Source organism: Palaemon carinicauda, chromosome 16 (assembly GCF_036898095.1).
Source record: "Palaemon carinicauda isolate YSFRI2023 chromosome 16, ASM3689809v2, whole genome shotgun sequence".
Classification (NCBI taxonomy): Eukaryota; Metazoa; Arthropoda; class Malacostraca; order Decapoda; family Palaemonidae; genus Palaemon; species Palaemon carinicauda.
This window is the reverse complement of record NC_090740.1, coordinates 40191358-40205941: the sequence shown is the minus strand read 5'-3', so window position 1 is coordinate 40205941 and position 14584 is coordinate 40191358. Positions and strand designations below refer to the sequence as shown.

Here is a 14584-nt window from a genome sequence, read left to right as displayed (position 1 = left end):
TCTAAGCCTTTCCGATACCTGATGCATGATCCTTCTTAGATTATCGAGCAGGAAATGCAATACACATTTAGAAACAAAAATGAATGACTGCCTCAAAAGGTAGGGGATCAGTGTTTTTTAGATTTATTTCATCCGTTTTCAAACTTAGTTCCAGCGACATGAAAGCGTGTTTTTTTATGAATTTACTTTTGGAATAGTTGTTTTATAAATTGAGAGAGTCAGAGATTTATTTTCCTTTGCTGATGTTATTCGAATAGAATTCTTATTTGGTGAATTGAAAAGCAAAATTCGTTATCTGCTGCCGATTTTGTTTCGCTTGGTTTTAGTTAAGTAAAACTATGATTGTTGAGTTCCTGTGCTGTGGCTATCTTCAGATCCTTCTTCTAGCGTGATAAGAGCATTTGAAGTAGGGTCTATAGAACAGCTTAACTTTATAATAAAAACCGTGATATTTGGTCGCCACACGAGAGATACCTTGGACTGTTTACACTTGCAGAACACATTACGGAATCCATCTTCCTTATTTTCATCTCGACATGAGAAAACGTTATTTGTATCAAGTCACTGTTTGCTGATTATACTTTTGTTACCATTTGTGTATCCCATTGTCAACATGCGGTAAAAACAGAAACTTTCGTTTTTATTTTGCTCGCAAATTTTTTTTTCTTTTTTTTCTCTCTCTTTTTTTTTTAATTGAATATTTAAAAATACCTTGAGTATTAGATGAGAATGATAGTGCCATGACTGTTGCTGTAAATAAAAGTTAGAATAATATTAATAATTCAGAGAAATTATTCATGCAGCAATGTTCTGAATGGTATATAGAATAAGGCTTTAATATTGGAATGGCAGCGATGGTACCTCGAAAAGATATTGGAGACCTTTATTGATCAGCAGTCATAATAAAACTAGAATTATTATATATTTTGAAATAGAACCAACTCTAGTGAGTTAACCTTTATACTGAAGATCCAATCTTCAAATACTGTAATTGTGCCGACCCATACTGAACCTATAATTAACGACATTCCTTTGATTTTCTGCTATCGATGTAATTTTAGCACTGAAAACTATGAGTGCACGTTATGAAGACGCATCTCTTGAAAGTAATATTCTTTAAAAGAAAATAGATTTAAAGTATATTTTCAATGAAAGGTTAATGAATGAATCGTTGTAGAAGGTAGTATCTAGATAATTTGAATTTTCTGTTGAAAAAACAAAGCATTTACTTTTAGCAACTATGTGCAATTTAATAAACAACGTCATCTTCTTGCATTCTTACAGAAGAGAGACTCAATTTCAGTGAGACTTATAAATTTGTCACAAGACCAGAGTTGTTTACCTTAAATCATAGGAGGAAGACAACTCAGGTACGAAAAAAGTTTAATCAGCTTTGAAACATCCGGGAAGCGGAAAGAAAAACATACCGATAAACCATTTTGAGAATAGAGGTCGCGCTTTAAAACAATGAATGTCAGAAAACCACGTAGAAGTAACTATTTATTAATTTATTCTAATTTATATGTAATGAGGAACATAGACTGTGAAACGAGAACTATCTTCTCTGTCCTCATGGTTCGTACTTTGCATTTCTTTTCTTATTCTTAAACATGTTACATGTCTTATCAAATCGGTGGTTCCTCCTATGATGACAGTAGGAACTTCTGTGTTTGTTTCTGCGATGTCATGTAACCAAGTACAGTATTTTTATTTTATTTATTTATTTTTTTTTTCTTTTTTTTTTTTTTACATTATGATAGATTATTGTGGTTGTCCCTTATGAAATTGCTTCGGAAGTTGGTCCTATTTGGTGTTTGTTTTAAATGGTTTAAAAGCCTTTATTTTCGTTTGAATAGTAACGTCCATTTTGTATACGCAGTTTATCATTCGATCGTAAATGGAAATCGGTTGCTAAATATCGCTGAGGAAATTGGGTCATTTTGTAAAATTCTCTTTAATGCAAGAAAAAGAATTATTCCATATTCTTTTATATATTTACGTTGTCATCGTTTAAAACAAAACTCACGAGAAAATTTCATTACGATTCAATCTCGTCTTCGTGTTTATTTTCTGGTATTGTGAAATTTTACAATAATGTTTGGGGAATCAAATTGTATTTAGCTTTAAATGAAGATCTTTTGAACGATTCATATCTCGAATATGTTATTCAGAATAATTTTGTGAGCTTTGCTTCAAAGAAGCAAGTTTAGATCATTACGTTGATAAATTTCGAATATTTTAAGCTGCCTGAAGTTAGAAATAATAATTTCAGAGATAATAACTTTCTGATAAAACTATTCAAATACATATCGATTTTCTCTATAATACACATTTCGGAAAACTGTTTACTCTTAGAATCTTTATTTGTTGTTTGATGTAAATTTTAGAGAGAGAGAGAGAGAGAGAGAGAGAGAGAGAGAGAGAGAGAGAGAGAGAGAGAGAGAGAGAGAGAGAGACAATCGCAATGCTTGTTAGTCTGAAGTCGTGAATGCGTGGCTGCATGCAAAGATTGAAGAAGTGTGCTTTCCCAAGAGTTGATACGAGCATTCTAGACCAGTCATCGTTGTTTTTTATGCATACCTTTACTAACAACACATGCTCACACGCACAAACACACATACACACACACACACACACACACACACACACATATATATATATATATATATATATATATATATATATATATCAGATAGGAGAACGAAATTTAAGGTATCCAGAGGACCCAGTTCTTCTCTGGATCCTGGGTATCCCATTACCTCTGCCTGTGAGGATAAAAGGAGAACCTTATTAGACATAAGAGACGCTCATGCCATATTCCGTAAAGTAGTTCCACTTGCTTTTTGTATTAATTTAATCACATCAGAAAAAAAAACTCCATATATTCTATGTAAAGATGAAAATACAAATAAAAAAAATTGTAAATGTAGAAACCAGTTCGAAACAACGATCCTATACGAGCCACTTTCAGCTTGTTCGCCTGTCAGTACACCTTGCCAAGGTAATCCACTTTTATTAAGAAACGGTTTAAGGTTTTTCAATTACTTTTTACACAAGACGACAAAAGACGGCCGTATCCTTGAAAGAAGAAAAAAAATGAAAAAAAAAGAAACTTAGAATTGGTTCACGAGTGTCTATATTTCCTGAGTTGTAAATATTTAAACATTGAAATTTTCGATTTCTTTTGTGAATTCTAAGAATCCATGACTGACATTGGACTTATTTTAATCAATATGTCAACCTTGATATTATTGCCTAAAGCTTGTGCACTACTTTATCAACTAAAGAGTTCGCATATTTTAACATATTTTTTTTCTCAATGATCTTTATGTTACGTTTAGACTTTTTAGCATCAGCTGCTGCACGCTTATTACAGAATCTTGTGCCAATGTAGTTTAGAGTTTAAGCTATGTTACTCTATACACACACACACACACACACACACACATATATATATATATATATATATATATATGTGTGTGTGTGTGTGTGTGTGTGTGTGGCTGCTAAGAAAAAGCCCTTGATGATTTTTCAACACACTGTTGGGCAAAATCCAATCTTTTGGTTAATAACGTACTTTTTTATATATCTTATTTTCTCTGCAATAGGTTTCCGTCTCTCTCTCTCTCTCTCTCTCTCTCTCTCTCTCTCTCTCTCTCTCTCTCTGACACGGTCGCCTACATCCTCAGTGGATAAATGTCCGTAGTCTCGTCTACTAACATTATGAAACCCAGAAGTCCAGAGTCGAGAGTCCCCAAGGACCCGTGGCAGACCTCCTCCAGCAAGGTCCCCATTCGGTGAATGGTTGAAACAAGGGAGGGGTTGATTGTTAACGGGTGGGAGGGGGGGGGGGGGGGAGAGGCCATTTGACCTATGGACTAGGAACGATCTCATGTTGGACGCAAAGTTCAAAAGTGCTGCTGAAGTGTTGCAGTGTGTATGTGTGCGTGTGTGGCTGTGTATGTGAGCGGGCAAAGTTTGGTTGCGAGGGAGTGGCCCAGCCAGTTGTGATCGGGACTCGGAGGGCTCCCCAGTGGAAACAATTTGATAAAGCATCGACGTTTTTATCTGTATTAATTCATTCGTTATCATTGTGATTGTTTCTTTGAGCCATTGTTTACATTTTTCCCCAGTGATAAAAGGAGGGGGAAGATAAGTGGATAAGTGATGTGACGTGTGATTTAGAGGAAACTTTGAGATTGAATATTCCTGTGGTTCTTGAAAAAAAAACTTTGTTTTGTTTTAACAAACATTGCATTGAATAAGGACTTAACAGCTCCTTAATGACAAAAATTATCGTGATATGTGATGCATCACTTTAATCAACTTGATAATTGTTACCAGAGAGAGAGAGAGAGAGAGAGAGAGAGAGAGAGAGAGAGAGAGAGAGAGAGAGAGAGAGAATATTATTTCTTTTTTATCAATTCATGACTGATAATGGTATAATTGTCATCATTCATAATAATGTTTAACGATAACGAAATACTTTGTAATAACTCCTGAATAACAAAAGTTTACAATTTCATAGCAGGGATTTACAGAGATTTAAAAAAGATATTCATTCCGACGTCATTAACGCCTTCGTTAACTTTGTGCTCCTCTGGATCTTAATGAGTTCCCTTTGGCCATTAGCTTAGTATGCGTATCGAAGCAAACAGTGAATTACAGTTAAGACGTTTTCCTGAATTTTAATTCTTTCATTTAAGTTTTCTAATTGCTTCGTTTGTTTTAGTTCTTAGGAGGAGGAATAAGTTTTTTAGGCATCCATATTTTCGTGGCTTCGTCTACCTTTGGGATGGCCTTAAACAAAACTAGATCAAATCACTTCCACTTTCATTCTCAGGGCCTCTGAATCGTGTAAACTTCAGTGAAGAAAAAAAAATATTATAAAACCTTATATGGGCCTCATATGCCGTTTTCCATAATGCAATTAATGTTATCATTATTACTAATTTTCCTATTTACTTCCTGTGTTATTATTGACTTACAAGGCTTATTGAAGAAGTAAACCCACGTACCGCCTGGGTGAACGTGTTGCGGTAGCTGAGTCCTAATGAAAGTGAATCTGAACGTAAATTTTTGTCTAGCGGTCAGTTTTGGACTTTTTATATAAGGCGCTGTATAAGTTGGCCTCAATCGGAACGTTCATGTCAGAATTTATTTTTTATTTTTGAATTTGCATAAGAAGTATCATTGCATATATTTCTTTTTGAATGTGTCAGGATATTGCAGCGTCACTGAATCGGATCACTGTTACAGAAACTGAATACGAACAATAGCGAAACATAAAGAAAGTAGTTGAAGGAAAACGTGCTCCGCACACACACACACACGCACACACACATCTTGGGCATGATGCTGCAATATATATGTATATAATGTTTAAACATGAATGACGCAGTAGATTGCCTTTGTAATGAATTCTGAGCGACATAATACTAATTAACTTTGTTAGTCATCTGGATAATGAGGTACTCAAATGAACTAAATCTATCGTTTCAATGACATGAAGTATTTCCTCCCTCCTTAACTAATGGGTTAGGGAAACATTTCAAATTTCAAACATGGATAATGTTCATTTCCTTTCATGCTCATAATATGACCTCCTTAATTAAAGCTAAGAGACATTGCGTCATTATGAATGAGCGATACATTTTTTTTGGTCGTAACTTGCATAGTCATTATTTTTTTCTTATTTTTTTTTTTTTTTTTTTTTTTTGGGTGGGGGGGAGGTGGATGTTGTCCAGGAGGGTGGGTGCATGGAGTATAGCCTACTTACTTTCAGGTAAAGCAATGATCTTCTAAGATCATTTTGAAAGTGATAGAGGATCTCTCTCTCTCTCTCTCTCTCTCTCTCTCTCTCTCTCTCTCTGGATATGCGAAAGTCTTCTTCTTCTTCTTCTTCTTCTTCTTCTTATTATTATTATTATTATTATTATTATTATCATTATCATTATTATTATTATTATTAAAGATATATATTTTATAAGCATTCTCTTGTTTAGCCCTGTTGATACTTTGTGTACTTTCCTCTCCTGACTAAAACTGGTACTTTAATTTTATATCAAAATACACGGTTTCGTTTTATGAAATGACGAACGGCAAACCAACGATTGAACAAACAAAATTTTTATTCTAGCACCAATTTGAAAGTGAGCAGAAGAAAGAAAGGATGGCTATGAAAACGTCCGAACCGTTGCCAATCTTCCATTTCCTTCATGGGTCATTTTGAGTCCGGGGCGGAGTCGGTATCAGAAGGAGGAGACGGGGATTTCCAGGCCGGCTCATGGAATCTGGATGCCTCTTGATAAAGGGGATTATCGCTTGGTGTACCGGGTGGCCTTCACCAGCAGAGAGAGAGAGAGAGAGAGAGAGAGAGAGAGAGAGAGAGAGAGACCTACCGCTAACAACAGTTATCCTTATTCTATTACTCTATCAAGAACAGAAATGATGCAAGGATGGATTAAAACATTTGTCATGAAACTCTGGCTGCACCCACCCCCCTAAAAAAAATATAAGGTTATAAACGTTTTGATGATAATTTTAGGCAAAACTGAGCCATATTCAAGGCTTAACGAGTATTGAATTTCAGGGAAATCTATTTTTCTTCCTTTTATTTTGTCAGAGGTTTACAGACGTTTTCAAAACACGTCCAGAATTTCATAGGTCAAATACTGACTTTTATCACAGGCGTAAGCAGAGCCTTCTTGTGACCTAATGAAAGGTTATTCGAACATTAATTTGACCTAACCTTTAAAAGACGGTATCAATAGCTTACCTGGATTGTTTTCACTTCGCAAATTGGAAGGCTCAATATGTTTTGACTTTTCATGATATAGTTACAATACTTATATGAATTTGATTATATTGAGTTTTGCATTTATTTCTTTAACTGGTTTGCCAATGATGATATTTAGAATGATAGTTTACAATATTTGACCCCCCTAATGATGAACAAATATTCAATAACTCATTAGGTGCGTGTGACACAATGATAGTTTTGTAATTCTCTTTCTCACTCTTACTATCTCTCGGATTAGCAAACCGACTTATCATGCATGCTGACTATAAAGTGCACTGGCCTCTCCTGGTCGTTTTTCTCTTTCACTTCGTCCGTGACTAGCTTGCTTTTAAAAGTCTTTAATGTTGAGGTCACCAGGTGCTTAGATTATTGACTTTCTCGGTTTTATTTCATATCAGACTTAAAATTCAACAAATGAAAGGTTTTCGTAAGCGATTCGTTATGCTTCAATGCTAGTATGTATTTTCATAATGCTTCTTTGTCGTTACAAAGTCAGTGTTATCTTGATATCTTTCTCACTTTACGAGGGTTCTCAACGTGTAGCTGTTGTCTGGTTATTTTGAATCTGCAAGACCTCCATGCACTCTGCATGCATACGCTCATAAAAGCAGCTAAGCACACACCCCCACACCCGAGCAGAACATCGGAATTTTCCAGTATCGTTAGCGCAAGGTGCCGCTTCGCAGATTCCCTCTTGTACAGCAACTGGAACACATATCCTGCCCAACCAACACCACCCCCACACTGATTTTTTTTTTATTTTTTTTATTTTCATGCTTTACTTTTTTTCTTTTCTGGGCGAGAAATCAATTATTCTTCGCATCTCACTAATTCCCTCTTAAGATAAAGATCAGTAAGCTCTGAATACCAAAGCATTTTATTTACGGAATTTCCACTTATTAGTTCTTTCTCTTCCATGAAAATGAACCCAACTTTTTTTTTTCTTTTGGGAATTTAGCTTGCAACTGTTCAAAAGGGTTCCCTTTCGCAACTTTTGAATGAAATTAAAAAGGATGCCATTTTAGTAAGGTATACGAATTATTATCTTTGATGTTTTTATTTTACCCACCTTTCAAGTAAGGGATTTGATTTATTATTTCCTTAAATGGAACTGCAAGAAATTAGTTGAATATTCACCAACACTTTCTATGGAAAAGGAAATCTTTCTGGTCGATTATTTTGTCATTGGAAATTTCTTGGGATTTCCCTTTGCTTAATAGATTGTTTTACTACTGTACTTTAGTTTTACCATTCATTATTTCCTATTCAGTATTCTACTATTTATAATACGGGCTTTTTATTGTTTTCTTTTGTTCTTAAATAAACTTTTTAGTACATATGACCTGATTATAGATGTTTTCTACGTAAAGGATACGCATAGCAATATTTCTTATTCGTTTTAAAACAAGGAACGATCAAGTTGAACCTAGTTGAGAAGGGAAATATTGTAGGAATCTGATTAAAGTAATGTGAAAACGAAGTTTGAATCTTCTCAAACCTATTTTTCGCACATGACAGCGTGTGACTTGGATGCTGTCTGTTGAAGAAACACTAGGATTGACGGGGAGTATAAACTTGAAACATATTTCTAAACTTTTTCGGAACTGCTGTGGAATGAGTGCAGCAAAAATGCCTCTAGTTGTGTGTTGCAAGCGGTGGTTGTGAAAGGTGGGGTTGTTCATCGCCGGACGTTTTAATTCTTTTGTAATGATTAAAAGAGGTAATTCCAGGTGAACTAGCGATGTTTGCTTGGATAAATCCCTGTTCGTTTTAGATGATGATAATTTCTGGGTGGCACCTCTAGTGGGTGGGTATTTTGGTCTTAGCCTGGGTGCATGCATGTATGGAATAGACGGTGGTGAATGACATCAGTATTATGAGGAAAAAAACTATGAATAGTTTTTATTATGTACTTCCTGTAGATTGCTTTATTTTCATATTCTTTTATTCATTAGTTATTTTATAAGAATTAACTGTATGTATTTTGTTGATAATTTTGTTTTGTTTTCCAGCATAGAGACATTAAAATTATAGATTTCGAACTTATATTTCACCGAAACAAACAATGACTTAAGATATTAAGTGTTTCTACCGCTAACAAAAAGGTAGCCGAAGTGATATTTTTGTGGAATCATATTTACTCCAAAGTACATCTATTCAGGCATCTAAAAGTTGAGTGCCATTTTTAACCAGGCAGGACAAGATATCAAGAACTCCTTCCTTCTGAAGGACTGCGAGATGGACAGACGTTTTCTTTCCAAGTGCAATGCTACCATCTGTCATTCGTCCCTTTTGGAATAATTGCTCACTGGCTAAACAGCTTCCTGCGAGGGATGGCAAGGAGGGTCTGGTGAGATGGAAATGACGGGATGTCTGATAATATCTTCCCATGCCTCCTCCTCCGCCTCCGCCGCCGCCACCTCCGCATTCGGCGGCCTCTCCTGCCGCTGTTACGGTGGGCAGGAGCATTGCCTTGCCTATACCCGATTCCTCATCATGCCATCATTGCCACATCCATGCCCCGATTCCGGCCAAGGATCTCAAGCGCACCCATCCGCTCAGGTCCTCACTTAATGTAGGACCTAAAATTGAAGTAGCTACTGTCCATAAGAAAAGTAACGATGGCCCCCTCAACTTCAGAAAGAATGTGTCTTTCCTCTACCGAAAAATACACAAAAACGATGCTAAGATTGCTGCGAAGCACAGACATCAAGCAGAGGCAGCTGCTGCCACACTATCCACACAAATTCCCAGACCTCCTGCTAGTGATATTCAACCTGCAGTTATCATAGACTCTTTACCGCCACTACCGCCTGTCCCACCCCGTACATATGAACGCCGTCACCGTCCAGTGGGCTTAGCAGGGCTGCAGGCAGCAGTTTTAATTGGTGCCTATGCCCTCTTGGTAAGCTGTGCTTGAAGGTCGCTTCATTTGATACTATTTATTTTTTCTTTGTTTTTTGTTTTACCCACTTAATCACTGTTTATTACATGCTTATTGTTTTTCTCTCCACAGTTAGTTTTGGCCATAGTCATCGGTGTTGTGCTCAGTCAGAGCCAAGACGGCAACCGCCGAACTCGAGGCCGCCGTCCTGTGTCAGATTCTCCCCTGCCCCAGAGACCTGCATTCCGTGGCGCTGCTCTGTCTCCATTGGAAGGTGCTGGTCCTATTAGAATTTCTAGGCCTCGCAACCCTCAAGGTCGCCCTCGTCCATCTGTAGGTGTCCCCTTACCTGCACCTCCACCGCCACCTCGTCCCACCACCACTCCCCCTCCTCCTCCTCCTCCAACTGATAATTTCGTCGACTATGACTATGTTTACGTAGATGACGCCCCTGTGGAATTGTTGCCTAATCCCGTGACTGCTGCCCCTCGTCCAGTTTTCAATCCAGAGCCACTTCCAGCCCCTCGGCAACCAGTCTTTACCCAACAGCCTAGACGTCCCAGTCAAGCTCAAGCACCCCGTCGGCCAGTTGGAACTTTGGCAAGCATTGACAGGGATTTCAACCTTGACGACGAAGAACAAATCCGTGGCCGCAAGGAACCAGAAGTCAAGATTCTTAGGTCTTGGTCCCATCAAAATGGTGATGGAACCTTCTCATGGGGATACGTGAACACTGACGGATCTTTCAAGAATGAAACTAAAGGTCTTGATTGTGTTGTGAGGGGCGTCTATGGGTACGTAGACAAAGACACCGGTAGGGAAGTTTCCTTCCCCTATGAATCAGGCAACCCATGTGACCCAGACGCACCTGATTATTACTATGATTATGACACTAACACCATGAGGGTCAGGGATGGGGCTACTGGCGAAGTCTTCGCTAAGCCCGGCAGTGGTGGATCTTCTGGTGGACGTCGACAAGGGTAGTCTCAATTCCCTCCAGATAACTTGTGACTCGCTTTCAAGTGCGACAACCATGGTTATACAAGACGCCCTTCTCTTTAGATTAGAAATGCTCCAATGAACGGAGCGACTATACTTTGTATGTACATATTTGGATTAAGTCAGTCTTTTCATATTTTTTGATAATCACTTTGTATAAATTATTTTAGACGACTTTGGAGGAAATTTTCGTAGAGTTTATATAGATTCCTTATTTTCAATCTTTTCAGTATCTCTGCTTTAAGCTGCCATATTTTCAATTTCTTATTTATCTATTGTTATATAAAATAAAAAAAAAATAAACCTGTATGCTGATTTTGAATCACCCTTCTTTTTATATTTTCTTATTTAGGTTTATAGTTCAATTACATTTATTCTATTGACTTTACGCTATCATTGCTTCTTATTTATTACAAGTCTCTCTCTCTCTCTCTCTCTCTCTCTCTCTCTCTCTCTCTCTCTCTCTCTCTCTCACACACACACACACAAACACGCATATATATATATATATATATATATATATATATATATATATATATATATATATATATATATATATATATATATATATATATATATACATATATATATAATACATATATACAAATATATACATAAATGTCTATCTATCTATCTATCTATCTATCTATACATATATATATATATATATATATATATATATATATATATATATATATATATATATATATATATGTGTATATATATACACATATACATATATATACATATATATGTATATATGTATATTTATATATATATATATATATGTGTGTGTATTATATACAAATATATATATATATATATATATATATATATATATATATATATACATACATATATATATACATATATATATATATATATATATATATATATATATATATATATCGACATAATTGTATATGAATAATATTTTAATGAAATAAAAAAATAAAGCTAATTAAGGAAAATAATTGATAATAAGATAGATTTCATTTACCTTTTAATATATCAAATCAAGTAAATACACTAAATAAGAGTATAGAGGTGAGACTGATTATACCCTTCAGGAAGGTATTGCAATCCTAAATTCCATAAATCCATCAAAGAAACCATAAAACTATATACAAATAAAACGAAATCTTACACCAACCTAGGGAAAACTATTGCAAAAAGGCTACGGCACATTAATAGTTTTAAGAACATTGTCATAAAGATACTATTTGTGACACACAAATGAACCCAGCCGCCTATCTTACGGGCTAGGTTTCATCCACAAAATGGCAGTTGAAAATGTGAATGTTTCTGTGACCAGCAAGAAGGGGAAATCGCTTAAATTTCGTAAAATTTATCTTAAAGCAATTTCAGTTCAGATAATCCAATCACTTTCGAGTAACCTATTTAAGAGGTTTCTTGGCCTTCACAAATTCCTTGTATTGAAAGAATGCAGTCTTGAACCCTCTTCTGCCACATGAAAATTAATGGCTGGATACATTTGAGTTGTAACTATTTCTTCTTATTTTTGAGTGGAGCTTTTGATGAGAATTATTTCAATGATGCAGCTGAAATAGCAGAAATTTTAATTTCTTGGCTCTTAATCATTTACATTTTCTGAGACATCCAATGAAACACTTAAATAGATAGCAAAAATATTTTAGAAAGCCTTTAAATTCAAATGACATTAAAAGGAAATGAATAAGGAATTCGCTATTCGAGAATAAACTTCAATGAGTATGAAAGAACAACTTAAAATATGAAATTAATATGTTCCACATTTTCTCTGTTGTGCACAAACATCGGAAATGGATTGTGAGAATGTCACTAAAAGAGTATTTATGGATGTTTCGTAACTCATGAGTAAACTGTGTGGAAATTCTATATTAATTTAGATAATTTGGAAATCAACATATTTATTACGCTTTTTTTATATCTTATCAATCAGACAACCAATAAGGCCTATGTAAAATATAATGGTTCTTGAAAGTATTGCTTTTTTCCGAAGATGGTTTCATAACATATACAGGTGTAAGTTTTTATAAACGTTAGGTTTCCTGTGTATTTTTTCATGTTATTTAACATAAGAAATTTATATAATTAGGCACTTGAAGTTCTTTAATCATGGTTGAATTATCAAATGCTGAACTAAGATGTATCTACTTCTAGTGGAACACCTGCAACGCGTTTTACTGTTGATTGAAAATTCAGAGAATCTTGAACATCTTATCATGAATACACTATGAATTACCTAAACGTTACTAAGTATAATATTTAAACCCTAAGTTTTCATTCCATTATTTGCCGCTAGTGACAAAGTTTAGGCTCAGATTCTCCGACTTCAACAAATTGAGGCTTTTCTGTTTTTCTTCTCTTATTTTCTTATACAAATCAGAAAGTGATAAAGCCTTCAGGTCCATGTATATCTATAAAGCATGTTACATGTAAACGCCTGATACTATGTTTTAATGCAGTTTAGATATTACACCTCTTACTTTATTAACACACAAGGAAATATTTAAAGGAATCCATAAAACGTTATTCGATTCATTATCTTAATTCATAAATTTATATGCAACCTTATCAGCTGCCATAATAAGGTTTTACTTTAATAGCTTTCGCTGACTTTTGCGTTTGTATAACTGTGAAACCCTTTTAAAACTATTTAGCTTACCCTTTGGGTTTAGAAGAATCGGGGCATAAGTAGGAACTGATTTCTAAATAGGTAACAGAGAAACTACGATCAATGCATGAAATCTAAAGGAGCATTCTGTTAAAAATGAAGAAAACTTATTAAGTTGCTTTGAAAGTCATTGTACTAATAATGTGCCTCATGAGATTATTCAAACTTTAAACCTGCTTTCATCATGCAATAAAATAAATCTACATCGGAGGTTGAGTTATCATCATGCAAAAAGAAAACATTTCATGACTCTTCACTTACCTGCAAAAAAAAAAAGAAAAAAAAAATAGCCTGGAGAAGACTCTGGAAAAAATCTGGCTCTAATTTTCTTCCTTTTAAAGTAAGTACATCACATTCACTACAGTACCTCCCAGTATATTTCTGATATGTCAAAGTTAGGTAAAAAATATGTCAGCGAATATGTGAGCAGGTATAAGTTAAAAGTTATTTATCAATCCCAATTCCTACGAAAGCAGTCTTGAAGCACAGTATATATAAAGATGAATGACAGTTGTGTCAGTGGCCTGTTCAATAGGTCATTTGCGGGTACCTTCAGAGGCAGCATAAATAATGTGTAATCAGTCTTGCTTTGTCTCTTCATAATATTCAGAACACACAATATCATAAAGTGATTCCGATTTTTGCAAGTTTAGCAGTTTTACTACTTTAATGAAGATAACTAGGTTACTATGTCAAGCAATAGCTAAAGTCATTTAAAATATGATCTTGTTATTTCTTGGAAAAAACAATATCAAGTTAGGGATTTGTAGCCCCTCTGCTAGAATATACACTTAATTCTTAGTTTGTTACTGTCCTGTTAGCCTCTTTCTTCACCTTACGAGAAAGATTTGTCATCTCCGTTATATAGTCTCCAACTGCAATTTTTGGAGCTCATCATGAGCATTGTTGTCAAATACATCTTGACGACAGCTTTGAAAATTGTAGTAGGTAACGTGTGCTTCTTTCGACAGGTGCCATAATCTATTCTATTCTAAAAGTCTCCAGGATCCATTCAACATAATTTTCTCCTTCAAGACGAATATGGTTTATTTTAACATCAATAGGCAAACAGTTGACACGATTAGGTGATATTATATAGAAATGTGGTATCTAAAATATTCATCGAAAGCTCTTAGATCTTGTATGTACAATAAAGTACACGAATAATAAATTTAATATCCTAAGACAGTATGCTAAAATGCGAATAACTTCTCATCGTGCT

The 14584-nt window shown here is 35.1% G+C and overlaps 1 protein-coding gene across 1 annotated transcript; it reads left to right on the top strand.

The window, feature by feature from the left end:
- The first annotated feature begins 3925 nt into the window (after positions 1-3925).
- On the top strand, positions 3926-10975 carry LOC137655040 (WAS/WASL-interacting protein family member 3-like). Its single transcript, XM_068388933.1, has 3 exons — positions 3926-4070; positions 8815-9707; positions 9819-10975. The coding sequence occupies exons 2-3, from the start codon at positions 9192-9194 to the stop codon at positions 10668-10670; spliced, it is 1368 nt and encodes a 455-aa protein (XP_068245034.1). The 5' UTR covers positions 3926-4070; positions 8815-9191; the 3' UTR covers positions 10671-10975.
- The last annotated feature ends 3609 nt before the right edge of the window (positions 10976-14584 follow it).

Excerpts from the sequence above, each read along its gene's own strand:
- LOC137655040 (XM_068388933.1), top strand. The coding sequence starts at position 9,192 with ATGCCTCCTCCTCCGCCTCCGCCGCCGCCACCTCCGCATTCGGCGGCC. Across the intron at positions 9,708-9,818 it reads TTGGTGCCTATGCCCTCTTG|TTAGTTTTGGCCATAGTCAT; the intron begins GTAAGCTGTGCT and ends TTCTCTCCACAG.